This window comes from Dermacentor variabilis, unplaced genomic scaffold, assembly GCF_050947875.1.
Source record: "Dermacentor variabilis isolate Ectoservices unplaced genomic scaffold, ASM5094787v1 scaffold_13, whole genome shotgun sequence".
NCBI classification, from domain to species: domain Eukaryota; kingdom Metazoa; phylum Arthropoda; class Arachnida; order Ixodida; family Ixodidae; genus Dermacentor; species Dermacentor variabilis.
Window position 1 is genome coordinate 14,003,965 of NW_027460291.1, and position 13,487 is coordinate 14,017,451.

The 13,487-nt window shown below is 43.0% G+C and overlaps 1 protein-coding gene across 1 annotated transcript; it reads right to left on the reverse strand.

Annotated features, from left to right (window-relative positions):
- Positions 1 to 4,931: 4,931 nt before the first annotated feature.
- LOC142566808 (uncharacterized) lies at positions 4,932 to 9,500 on the reverse strand. The gene is made up of 3 exons (XM_075677689.1): positions 8,413 to 9,500; positions 6,126 to 6,348; positions 4,932 to 4,949 (listed from the first exon to the last, which is right to left on the reverse strand). The coding sequence occupies exons 1-3, from the start codon at positions 9,441 to 9,443 to the stop codon at positions 4,932 to 4,934; spliced, it is 1,272 nt and encodes a 423-aa protein (XP_075533804.1). The 5' UTR covers positions 9,444 to 9,500.
- Positions 9,501 to 13,487: the final 3,987 nt, after the last annotated feature.

Sequence of the window (13,487 nt, forward strand, 5' to 3'; positions counted from 1 at the left end):
GGACAGACTAGCTGTTGTGAATGCGGCCTAGTCTTAGCTATGGTACTACCTTGTTCAGTACGAGCTAGAATCTGTGAGACGTCGTCATACTGCGCTTCTGGTCCGTCATGTGGTAGCATATATAACGTGCGACCCTTTTAGGCAAAAAAATTAAGTTTCACAATCGCAGCAATGCACACACCCTATGCTTTTGGTAATCTTCCTCTGCAGTGATAGTACGCTGCCGGCAGGATGCAGAGCGCGATAACAACGCGCGCTGCACTAAGGACACAGGATATCCCGCACCTTGGTGCACCAGTACTTATCACTCCATGGAAACAGCACACAACCAAAAGCATGATGTTACATGGATTTCAGAAATAATTAAAAACCTCCACGTTTCTTGGTCAAAAATTTTCGCAGCAACACCAGCTCGACCAGGAGGTAATGACACCACAGCTCGTTGTTGTAGCTCACATTGAATGCAATAGAGCGCAAGCAATGCATGGATTGGCGACGGTAACAAGTGCAGTACTACAGAAGCATACGCTTGTCTGTCAATCAGTTTTTTGCCGTTTTAAGCACATATTTTATACCTTTATTGATCAAAGTTGTCATTTATCTCCACGGGATGCTACTACTAGTACCTTCACATATATGACTTAAAGGTAGCACTGAAAGCCAAACAAAGTGCAACAGAGCGCTTCCACTTAGAATAATGTTTCAGCATTTACAAACAAAACTGCATGTGTAGTTGTGCATACTGTTTAAGATATAAGCATGCACTATATCCTGAAATTTATGTATGCTTCATTTACTGCCAGTGACCTGCTTATACCCAATAATTTAGTTTATTTTTCACCATGTGCTTGCACTGAATATCCCACAGGCATTGTAAGTTAAGCTACCAGAACAACAATCAGCTAGTCTAAGGTTACCCAATTGAACAAAATCATTGTAAAATTTGTGACGAAATGTCAGAAGAAAAGTATTTATTATTTCACTAAAGAGAAATGGTTACATAATAATGTGACCACATTTTAAAAGTAAAAAGGAAGATAAGGAGTGAAACCATACCAACACAGACATAACAACGAATAATGGCACAGGCTTGTTCAATTAAATGTTAAGCAGAAAAGTTTTTTGAAATAACCTCACTACGAACTATCACATTTTCATTCGAAAAGCACTGCATCTTATTACAAAGCACAAAAATAACCGGCCACATAAGAAAGAACAAGTCTGAGTGTGTCTAATCGAACACAAGGATAGGAAGTTGGGCGATTTGGTACGGTAACACCATTTTGGATTGTAGCGCGAAGTGACACGGACACAGACTAGAAGCAGACAGCATGAGCGCTAACTCTCAAAATATTCTTATTCAAACGGAAAACACATATATATGGGTGATTGCAAAAGAACCGTAGCGTAAGAACATGAAAAGGTATGAAGACATCAGTTAAACATATCAGGACGTAGGGAAGTCAAAAAAGGAAACAACAAAAAGACACTACTTCAGATTAACACACGTGTTGTGAAGATACTGAAATTCGCATTCTAACAGAGACGAAGATGCTTGGCCAACGCAAGTCTCTCCTAATCTTTTAATGTGGAATGCCTCGATTATTTCCTGTGTGGTTTGCCATTTGTGTCTTGAATTTTGTGTCTTCAAATAAAGGTTTACAACCGCAATTCAAACAATGTGACGCTAGGTGTGAAGCATTAGGGTTGTTAAGTAAATGTTTGTGTTCTTCTGGTCGAATATTAATGCACCTGCCGCTCCGTCCAATGTAAGTCTTCCCGCACTTGAGAGGAATCTGATACACTATACCAGTGTTACAAGGCACAAAAAAGGACACATGTCTAATGCCGCAATCATCTTTTCTTTTTTGCCACCCTGTTCAAGTTTCGTATTTATCATAGGGCACATTTTAGACAACTTGCGTGGCCTAGAAAACTCTATCCACGTCATATCTATTGGCCCCGTTCCCGAAACCATGGGATAATCTATGTACATAGGGCACCATAGCAAACCAGTTTTCTTTTTTTCTTTTTTTTTAGCGGGGCTTTTTATCTATTTTAAAAGCTTTTCGCAGGTTAGTGATAATAAATGCACAGGATAACTAGCCTTCTCGAGCCTATTTGTTGTGAAAAACTGTTTCATATTGTGTGGACATGACTAGCTTACTCCGCTTTTAAGTTTGCCATTACTAAGTCATGTCCACACAATATGAAACAAAGTTTTTCACAACAAATAGATAGGATCGAGAAGGCTAGTTATCCTGTGCATTTATGATCACTAACCTGCGAAAACCTTTTAAAATGGATACAAGGCCCCGCTAAGAAACAAGAAAAACAGAAAAATAAGGTTTGCTGTGGCGCCCTATGTATAAAGATTATCCCATGGTTTAGGGAATGTGGTCAATAAATATGACGTGGATAAAGTTTTCTCGGCCCCGCAAGTTGTCTATCATGTGCCCTATCATAAATAGGAAACTTGAACAGGGTGGCAAAAAAGAAAAGATGATTGCGGTGTTAGACATGTGTCCCTTTCTGTGCCTGGCAACACTGGTATAGTTTATCAGATTCCTCTCAAATGCGGGAAGACTTAAATTGGACAGAGCGGCAGGTGCATTAAGATTCGACTAAAAGAACACAAACATTTATTTACAACCCTAATGCTTCACATATAGCGTCACATTGTTTCAATTGCGGTTGTAAACCTTTGTTCGAAGACACAAAAATTCTTTCGAGACACAAATGCCAAACCACACGGGAAATAATCGAGGCATTCCACATTAAAAGGTTAGAAGAGACTTGCGTTAGCCAGGCATCTTTGTCTCTGTTAGAATGCGAATTTCAGCATCTTCACAACACGTGTCTTAATCTGAAGTAGCCTTTTTTGTTGTCCATTTTTGACTTCCCTACTTCCTGATATGTTTAACTGATGTCTTCATACCTTGTCATGTTCTTATGCTGTGGTTTTTTGCATTCCCCTATATATATATATATATATATATATATATATATATATATGTTCTTCGTTTCAATGAAAATTTAGTTAAGAGTTAGCGCTCATCCTGTCTGCTTGTAGTCTGTGTCCGTGTCACTTCGCGCAACAATCCAAGAGCATATGTGAACAAAACATGGCTAGCAATCACTAGTGAGCACTACAAAAGTTAAACATGAAAACTAGTAAAAGTAAAGATATATACTTCGCTCAGCTGAACTGCAAAACATTGCAAATATCACAAAGACAGCATAAAAAACTGAGCAGGACAGAGCACTGACTGTTATAGTTGCAATGTGCACAGCAAATCTAGACATAAAAAGTCAAAACTATACTGCTGGAAATGGTCATCTCTCCAAGAGACCACTGAGGAATAAAAGGCATACTTTTTATAATTCCATCTCATAGGTTACTGATCTAATGAAATTTGATACATGACCCCTTATGTGTCACAAATCCCCTGTTCTCATTACCTATGCATGATTACCAGCCTTGGTGAAAGAATGACTTGCACTAATGTTTTGAACACCGGTAAAAATGCTGCTTGTTCTCAACTTTTTGTTGTGACAGCACACTTGTGGGCATTTGTGAACGCAGTTGCCTATAGGGCTCAAACACCATGTTTTGGCTGCACAGGTACTGTCTATCGAACACCTGGTTCAAGATAGCTTGCATCTCGGAGTGTGCAGCCACACTGGTGGCACAGCATTCTTTTTTCACCTTGCCAGTTGATAAAGCCTCAGCAGCTGCAATCACTTGCGACTGCTCCTAAAGGTGCCATAAGGTCAGGCAGCAAACACAGATACCACGTAGCAAAACCTACAGAGTGCATTGTGTGAGTCGAGGTGTGTAATTTTTGCTCTAGTTGGACAGCACTGCCACATTCAGAACTATTCATTGCAGCTCCCAAATTTCAACCACATCAACAAAATAAATTAGGACAGTTCCTTCAGTACGGTGGCAGATGCTCAGCTGCAGGCTTTCTAGAGCCATGCATTATCTTCAGACAGTGCCAGTACAGCCCGTAGCACATCTTTCAAGCACTCCAGACAAGTACACCGATTGCACTGTACACAGAGCATCTGATGTTCATTTACCTATAGAGGCAAGGTAGCCCCTAGAACACATTTTGTGACAGGCATGCTGTGCACTTTGTCCCCTGAAATGCAAGTGCCATTTGATACTTCAGTGCCTGTAGTGTCATTTACATCTGAAAGAATAATGATACATAGTAGTAACATAAAGACGACAAAAAAAGCCATCAGCCATCGACTGTGTCGCAAATCTGGGTGCAAGGTATTTTCTTATCAAATATACCTGCAGGTATTGCGAATAATGTGCTCCCAAGATGTCTGAGGCATTAGTCATTGCAGAGCTGTAAGTACATGGCAATCCTAGGATGATTATGTTCTTGAGGCTTTCTTCCCCACTTTCCACCTTTTGAAACGTGTATATTGTCATGAAAACAAAAATGCTACAACTGGCGTTTGATAAGTTTTGTCTTATTTCCTAGGAGCTCATTGAAACGAGCCACGATGACAAATTCAAATGCTGTTACCTCATCAGACATTCAAATTTCTTAAACACTAACAAAACCAGATAGGCATTAGAGTGAACATCACCTAAATACATTACACTGATTTAAAGTTATTGCACCGCATTGTACCAGGTAAAAATCTTAGAAAAATTAAAAATGGTAAGATTCTACGGCAAACTGTGAAAACTAAATAAAAAAATCACTAAGCTTTCTTAAACGGGTTCAGAAGCTTTACAACTGGCAGTCTTGGTGATGAACACGCTGATACACGAGCTGCTATTCCACTGAGATGAGAATGTTGAGGGCTTCGCATGGAAGTCTGCGAGACACTGAAGAGTAGTTCTTGGTCAACATGAAGGAGGTCGCTTGCATACACGTCTGGGCCACCATACTGAACGCATGGTGTTACCGGAACTTTTTTCCCTGCATTGTGGCAAAAAAAGCATGGTTAAGTTTAGACGATATTTAATATGTAAAAAAAAAGAGGTGAGGCGTGCAGACCGGACACAAGAGCAGAGAAGTCAACACGAACGCAAGAAACATGAAAAATTTCATGAAATTGTTTTAACACATAAAATTTTGTACTATGTGTCATTAATTATGAGGGTTCATAAACGCAACATACTTCACATATAAGCAGGTAGAATTATCAGCTTGGTCAGTTTGTAAAGCTCGTTTGAGGCAAGAAATCGAGTTTCAGAAAGACAACCTCAACATTCTTGATTGAAAAAGGAATGTCAGACACGCATCGTAGGGCGGTGATAAAGGGACCCCCGTTTATTCCGATGATGTGCAATATATACAGAAGCACTAGTCACATGACTTTTGTGATAAGTGCGGGATGACAGCCAAAGAAGTGTGCTCGTGTTTTATCTGCAGGCTGACGTCACATCTTTCCCTTTTTGCAAGCTAAGTACATTCACAATAACTCAACAACACAGTTCATAGTTAATCATTAACTCCAAGTCGTTTCGGCGTCTTGATTATGCGACCGCAGCGGGTGGTTCTACGATGTCCGGTGGTATCGCTGGCGTGACCATCCGACGGCTGCTGCACACCGGCATACTTCCCTGGCGTTGTAGCCGGTAATTTGGCGGGCAGTTCGGGAACTTGTGGCTTCGGTGTTACGTCGATCTCTTCTTGATGGTGATCCCGCTGAACCGCCGATGGAACACTGTCATCGTCTCCCGTCTCTGGCAGTAGGAGGAGATGGCGTCTGTTCCGGTGAACGGCGCCTTTATCGGTCCCCACCCAGTAGGACCTTGGCGTTTGGGACGGCCGCAGGATAGTTCCGGGAGCACCGTTGTCTTTCAGCCACACTCGATTTCCTGCAGAAAGTCTGGGCAAAGACCTGGCAGCATGACGCTTGTCAAAGTATCTTTTCTGCCTGTTTCTGTATTCCTCATCCATTTTCTGCCACGAAGAGCTAACGACACAGGGTTTTAGCAGAGGTTGAACGCAAGGTATTCTTGAGCGCAATCGACGGCTCATCAAAAGTTGTGCTGGACTGTAACCTGTGGGACCCGGCGAGTTCCGGTAGTTCAGCAAAGAAATGTAGGGGTCCTCTGCTTTCTTCAAAAGTAGCTTTATCGTTCTTACCATGCGCTCAGCTTCGCTGTTGGCTTGCGGGAAGAGCGCGCTAGTTGTGACGTGCTTGAACCCGTACACGCTTGAAAAATGCTTGAAAGCAAACGAGACAAATTGTGGTCCGTTATCGGATACCACGGTGTTTGGGATGCCGTGCCTGGCGAAGATGCTCTTCAGATGGCTGATAACCGCTTCTGATGACGTATCACCTTTCAGCAAGGCCAGCTCTGGATATCTGGAATGATCATCCACAACAACAAAATACACGGCGCTTTTTATTTCAAATAAGTCCACGCCGACTTTTTGCCATGGTAGCTCTGTCGTTTCCGAGGGAATCATTGGTTCCGCGAACTGAACACATTCACTCGCACACACATGGCAATCAGCTACAGCTTTTGCTATCTCTTTCCTGAGCCCCGGCCACCAAACAGATTCCTTTGCTTTTGCTCTGCAGCGAACGATACCTTGGTGCCCTTCATGTAGTCGTTCGATCATTTCCTTCCGCAGACTTCGCGGAACAATAATGCGAGCATCTTTCAGCAACAGGTTCTTGCAAACTGAAATGTCAGCACGGACGGGCCAAAATTGCCTCAAAGCGTCTGGGAGCCTTTCTTTTCTTGGCCACCCGTGTTGGCAGGCTTTCAGCAATGACAAGCATTCCTGGTCTTTTTGTTGCTCAGCTCGTATGAGATTAAGCATGCTTTCTGTAGCCGGTAGGCCCTGAACGATTCCATCGACGAAAGCAGATACGTCTGAGTCTGTCAAGGCGCCTAGAGTATGGTTAGTAGCGTTCGCTCGTACTCTTGATAAGGTGTCGGCTGTCGCAATGCTTTTGCCGGGAACGTGCGTTAGTGTGAAGCAGTACCTCATCAAACGCATTCTGAATCTTTGGATGCGAGGCGCCATAGCGTCCAGAGGATCACGACCGAGCAACGGACGTAGAGGCTTGTGATCTGTTTCGAACAAAAATTTCATACCTCTTAAAAATTCGTCGAAACGTTCAGCTGCCCCCGTCAGAGCTAACGCCTCCTTCTCTATTTGAGAATATTTTTGTTCCGTCTTTGTCAGCGATCTCGAGGTATAAGCAACCGGTCGTCGTTCCCCGGATGGTTGGATCTGAAATACAGCACCAAGACCATACGATGAAGCATCAGCCGAGACTATTGTCTCGTAGAGAGGGTGGTACATGACGAGGCACCTGTCCGAGCTGATGGTTTCCTTGATTTTGCAAAACGCTTGTTCCTGTAGCGGTCCCCACGACCACTCATTGTCCTTGCACAGAAGGCTGCGTAGAGGCGCGCTCATAGACGCTGCATCTGGAAGAAACCTAGCAAGATGGTTCATCATTCCCAGAAGAGAGCGAACTTCCGTTACGTTCTGCGGCCTCGGAAATTCTGTGATGGCCCGCACTTTTTCAGGATGCGGCCGCACGCCACCAGCGCCAAATATCATGCCAAGGAAGGATACTTCTTGCACTGAAAAACAGCATTTTTCTTTGTTCAGCGTCACTCCTTCCCGCTGTAGTCTTCCGAGCACCTTGTGTAAGCGAGAGTCGTGCTCTGACTTATTTGCGCCGAACACAAGAATATCGTCCATGTAGATCAAAACACCGTCTAATCCTTCCAAGACTTGCGTGAACTTCCTCTGAAAAACTTCTGGTGCCGAGGTTATACCAAACGGTAGTCTGCGATAGCAGTACCTGCCGTATGGTGTTATGAAAGTGGTGAGTGTTTGGCACGACTCCGCAAGTTGGATTTGGTAAAATCCTGAGCTTGCGTCTAGTTTCGAGAACACAGAGGCTTCCTGAAAGCTTCCCATGATCTGCTCTACGGTTGCCAATTGGAGGCGCTCTCTTCTTACGAAGTTATTTAGTTGAGTCAGGTCGACGCAAATCCTGACTGAGCCGGATGGCTTCAAAACCGGCACAATTGGCGCACACCATTCCATCGGATCCTCGACCTTCCTAATCATGCCTTCCCGCTCAAGCCTGTCAAGTTCCTCCTCAACCGCTTGCTTCATCGGGATAGGAATCCTGCGCGCGGTTGGCACTGCGTAGGGGATTGCATTTTCTGCCAACCGTATCGTGTGCTCTCCTACTATAGATTCGATTCCCTGAAATAGCCCTGGGTACTGTCTCGCGACCTCGTCGGACGTTTCTAGTTCGTCTAAAAATCGAACTACCCCAAGGGCATTTATTGCAGGTAGCCCTAGTAAAGGCATGTGCAAGTTTTTTACGACATAAACTGTCTGCTCGCAACGATTGTCCTTCCATGCGATTTCGGCTTGAAACTTTCCGCACGTGTCAATGCTTGCGTCACTTGGTCCCCTTAGATTTCCTGCGTTCTCAAGATAGCTTGGCATTCCTGGGAAATTTTCCCCCACGACCGTGACTTCTGCTTCAGTATCGACTTTCATTTTTACTTCATGGCCGTTTATCTGTACCGTCACGAAGTGCGCAGACAACTTGCTTTGTTGCGGTGTAACTGTGCTGAGGAATTGGCGCTCGTTATCTGGGCAGCCGTTATCTGGGCAGCCCGGTGCCGTTACCCCGTCAAGTTTTCTTTCTCTGTTTTTAATTCGACAAGCCTTTTCGAAATGCCCTAGCTTCTGGCAGTAAAAGCATTTTTGCTGCTTCGCTGGGCAACTAGTTCGCGGGTGCATCGAACCTGCGCCATAAGTGCAGCTTTTTACAGAAGCGGTCTTCTTGCGACGCGCAAGTGTAGCATTCCATTCTCTCTTCTGTTCTGTTTTCTTGTTCTTTACCACTGCAACATATGTTTCGGCGCTCGTACCTTCCCGCTGTTTCAAGTCTGCTTGCTGCTGCTTTATCGTTTCGCTTGTTCGGGCCCTTGCTAATGCGGTGGCCAATGTTAGCTTAGGGTCCATTTGAAGCTCTTCCGACAGCGCTTCGTCTAGAAGGCCAACTACAAAGCGATCCCTTATTAAACGGTCCTTCATGTTATCGAAGTCGCATCGTTCTGCTAACTTGTGGAGGTCGGTTGCAAATTCGTCTACAGTTTCCCCTGGCTGTTGACGACGTCTGTTAAAACGGGCGCTCTCATACACTGTGTTCTTCGTGTGAACGAAACAGGCTTCAAACTTTGCCTTTAAGACCTTGAAAGTCTTCAGGTCTTCGTCTTTTACCGCTAACGAGCGAAGAATCTCTCTTGCCTTCCGGCCCATTGTGTAAAGAAGGGTTCTTACTTGAATTTCTTCCGTTTTCTCGCTGAGACCGGATGCGAAGCTGTAGTCTTCGAATTCCTCAATCCAAGAGGGCCAGTCTGCTGCGTTGTGGAAATCAAATGGCTGCGGAGGCTTTATCCCAGCCATTGTTGCTCGTTGCTGGACGCTCGTTGCTGCCGTGCCTTCCGTGAAGACTTGCACCACTTGCAAGCTACTGCTCCGCTCTGTCGGACCGCATACGCCCCTGACGGTCTATTTCGAGAGCGGCCCATCCCACTTCTGACACCATGTCAGACACGCATCATAGGGCGGTGATAAAGGGACCCCCGTTTATTCCGATGATGTGCAATATATACAGAAGCGCTAGTCACATGACTTTTGTAATAAGTGCGGGATGACAGCCAAAGAAGTGTGCTCGTGTTTTATCTGCAGGCTGACGTCACAAGGAACACCTCAGATGACATGCCGTCCTGTGAATGGCAATTGCACAGTTCAAGAAAAACAAATTAAAATTGGCACACCGATCCTGAAAAAAAGAATAAGCACATGCTACTGCAAGAAGCTAATTAATGAATAGGTTTTAGTAGCCTAAGGGCATCTTTGGCCAAAGAGCGCCAAGTCTATACTGCAAAAAAATAAACTTAGCGCATCTTAACAAAGCAAATATATAATGAGGACTGATGCCTCGCTGTACTACAGTTGCTTTGCTTTACCATGAAGTCATTTTAAGGCATGCACACGTACATACACACGCTACACCCCCCCCCCCAAGTGTAACAGCTGCAGAATTAAAACTGGGCCGCAACGAAGTCGCAACCTTTAACCCTTGATCCCGAGCTGTCCTAGTGACTGGAGGTAGTGCCAATATCGCCAATAACGAGTCGCACTCTTTCTGCCCGATGTTATGCTGCTGTGACTGTCAAAGATGAGTTACAGTCGGCACTGAGGGAAAGCTGCGCTCAAGAGCAGCTTTTATTTTTGTGTTATTTCTAGCCAGAGACCAATGAAGTAATATATTTTAGAATGAGAATGACAGCGAAAAGATGAGTACATAAAAATTTGGAGAATTTGGTACATTTTTGTGGAATTAACTTGGGGTTTTACGGGTAAAGCGGCAATCCAGAAACTAGAACAAGTTTTGACATGTTTTCTACCAGTGAATGCTAGCAAATATGTTGGCATTCTGTAGTTTTGTCCAACAATGCAAAAGGGATTCTTAATAACTGAACAAATAAATGGAAAGGTATCATGAAGTATATTTCGTGAATGTAATGCAGAATCACTCAACTTCGATTACTATATAATCTCCACTCGATTAACCTGCACTTTCTCAACTAGTTCAGGAGGTGTTAGAAGTGTTTCTTGAAATCCTCGTATTTATTAGACTAATCATACCTCTATACACAAAGGCTACTAATTAGGTCCCATGCTATATCATCATCTTAACAAAAACTTCACTTAGTAATGCACATGCTGTGATAAGATTGAGACCACATTCAGATGCTGTACAAGATGAATTCGTTATTCTTGAAATGAAGCTCCTATTCTTGCAAACGAGAAGAAAGGATACTGTGGGTCAAAATTTTTCTTAATCACAGCTGGAAGATGCCAGGGAAGGCCCGTGGAAACTTATTTGTAATTTTTTATTTAAATGTAGAAATGATAAAGGGAAATTAAAATTGTCAAAAAAACCAGCCATGGGGGGAGAACCAACCTACAGCCTTTGCATTAGGCATGCGATGCACTAACCACTGTGCTACCAAGGCAGCATTCAACCATCCACAATGGCCCCTCAGATTGTCGACGCTCGAACGCGGCCGTAGTACCACAGTAGTTAGTATATCACATGCGTAATGTGAACGTTATGGGTCCGTTCCCCACCCACAGGTGGATGTCTTTTCATACACTTTCATTTCCCTTGAATTTATCATTTCTATACTTCATATAAAAAACTTACATGTTCCTGTATGCTTTCCTTGGCCTCATTATCTGCTGGCTTCTTCCAGTTGTTACTTCCAACACTTATACATATTCTCATCTGGTAAGTAAATAGCTTTTGCATGATGCTGGAATGCAATATAAAACATTATTGCAGGGCCGTGTTATGTAGAATGCCTTAGATTGCTTAGGCAAGGTGTATTAATGTCAATCTGAAAAAAAAATCCCACTTTAGACAGAAATGCTGTGTACTGCTGTGTGCAACAGGGTTTAAAGAAAGCAACTTTTTCAGAAATAAAGCCATCAAACAACGAGGAAATATGAAAACTAGATGAAAATTTGTACAGTTGCATGTTAAAAATTTAGCACAGCAACAGATGAAGACATAATGAAGGAAGCGCGAGGATGGTTTTTTTGGACACACTAGGCAATATACTTGAAAGATGCATATGAGCTTACACGTGGAGAAATATTGTTTATGTGGCAGCTAAACTACGAACAGGCCTAGAACACACTGATACAAGGTGTCGAGCATGTAAATCTTAACATGCCCTTAAGTCAAAGAAACATGGCTCTTTCTCATGATTACGCTACACGTCTGGCTCACACAACTTAGCCGCTTCTATATATGCCTTGTAAGTACCAGGTGGTCTGTGACTTGTGCAAGCTTTAAATATGTACAAGTGCCACGTAGCTGGACAGAACCAAGGTAATGTCGTTTGCCATCGTTTTGAGCAAGTGAAACCAATTTTTGCGTTTTTCCTAATTAGGTAATTAGTTATTAACGATTACTTAACTGCTCAAATATTATATTCAAAGCAAAAGTGTCAGTGCGAAAATTGTAGAGCATACTAAAAAATTCCCAATCCAGCTTTCTACTGCTCAATCGCTCCAATACAATTTTTTTTTTCAAGCTTGAAAGAAGCCTGTGAATGCACGCAAGAAGTGCCGCGCAACTAACCACTCGTGCACCTGAACACCATTTGGCTCCTCCTTTCATGCTTGAAAAAAACTTTTTGAAAAGGATATTTTAGAAATTTATTAATTATTGACTATGTTTTAGGCAAAATGTATGAAATGTGACTGCCACCTCCATTTTCAGCGACAAGAATTGACTCCACTTTCAAGTCCAAATCCAGCTATACATGATGCGTGTATACATGAGCTGGTTCTGTAATTTAGGCTGCTTTTGACTACTTGAAGCTTCGCACTCTAATAATGGAGTCTACACTCTAAAAAGAAATTGGTACATAAGCGGTCGCTGTCAGTACTGCATACTCCTTTAACTTAGTGCAAAGTGCTTGTGAGCCAAGAAGTTGGTAGTTCTAAGTAGTATTTCCCATCCTGACCTGGTGTTATAGTCCAGTTGCTATGATGCCATGCTGCTCAGTCATGCTGGTCACAGCTTCAATCTAGGCCATGGCAGCTACCCTCCAATGGAGGTAAAATGCAATAACGCTTATGGGCACTAAGATTCAGGTGCACATTAAAGAAGGCCAGGTTCCCAAAACTTCAGGTTGTAACTTTGGAATGTAAAAGCCCTTAATTTAATTTTAAAATCTAAAGGTGCTTTATTAGGAGCAGGACATCATCTTGAGCATTTACTGCACTGCCATGACACCAAGAAGCTCCGAGTAAATAAAAACAATTTCTTAGACAATGTCTATATCTTGCAAACAATTACAAACACTTCTCTACATGCACCTCTGTTGCTGTTATGTTCAGTTCCGTATGCCAAGGCGGGTTAGGATGTTAGAACATCTTTCAAACCTGTTTTTTTTACCGCTTTAAAGTTGTTGGTTATTTTGCATCTCTGCGTGTATCGAACGCACATTTCAGTGCATCAATTTCTTCAGAAAGTGCACTCCTCTTTATTTATTTGTGCATGCAAAAAGGGTTCAGAAGAACTGCTTTCTGAAGATCTGTATAACAAGCAAAAAACAATTTTGTGTAAGCTGCACAAAGAGAAATGATTGGTTTGTAAATATGTTATTTAGTTCTTAAATAAAGAGGCTGCTGTCAGTATTCTGTTCCAAAGTAAAAATTGCCCCTGACTGTCTCTGCTTCATTTTTCGATGTTGGTGGTCCATTCGGGGGCACTCAACTGATAGGCTGCACTTTGGCCATGTCGGCTGTGCTGTCACCAGGCCCAAGGTCGATCGACATCCTCACCAAAAGTCGAGTCCAAACTCTATAAAAGAGACATCTCATCATTTTGCTATCATTTTTGTCATCTTGCGTGTTTCACATCCG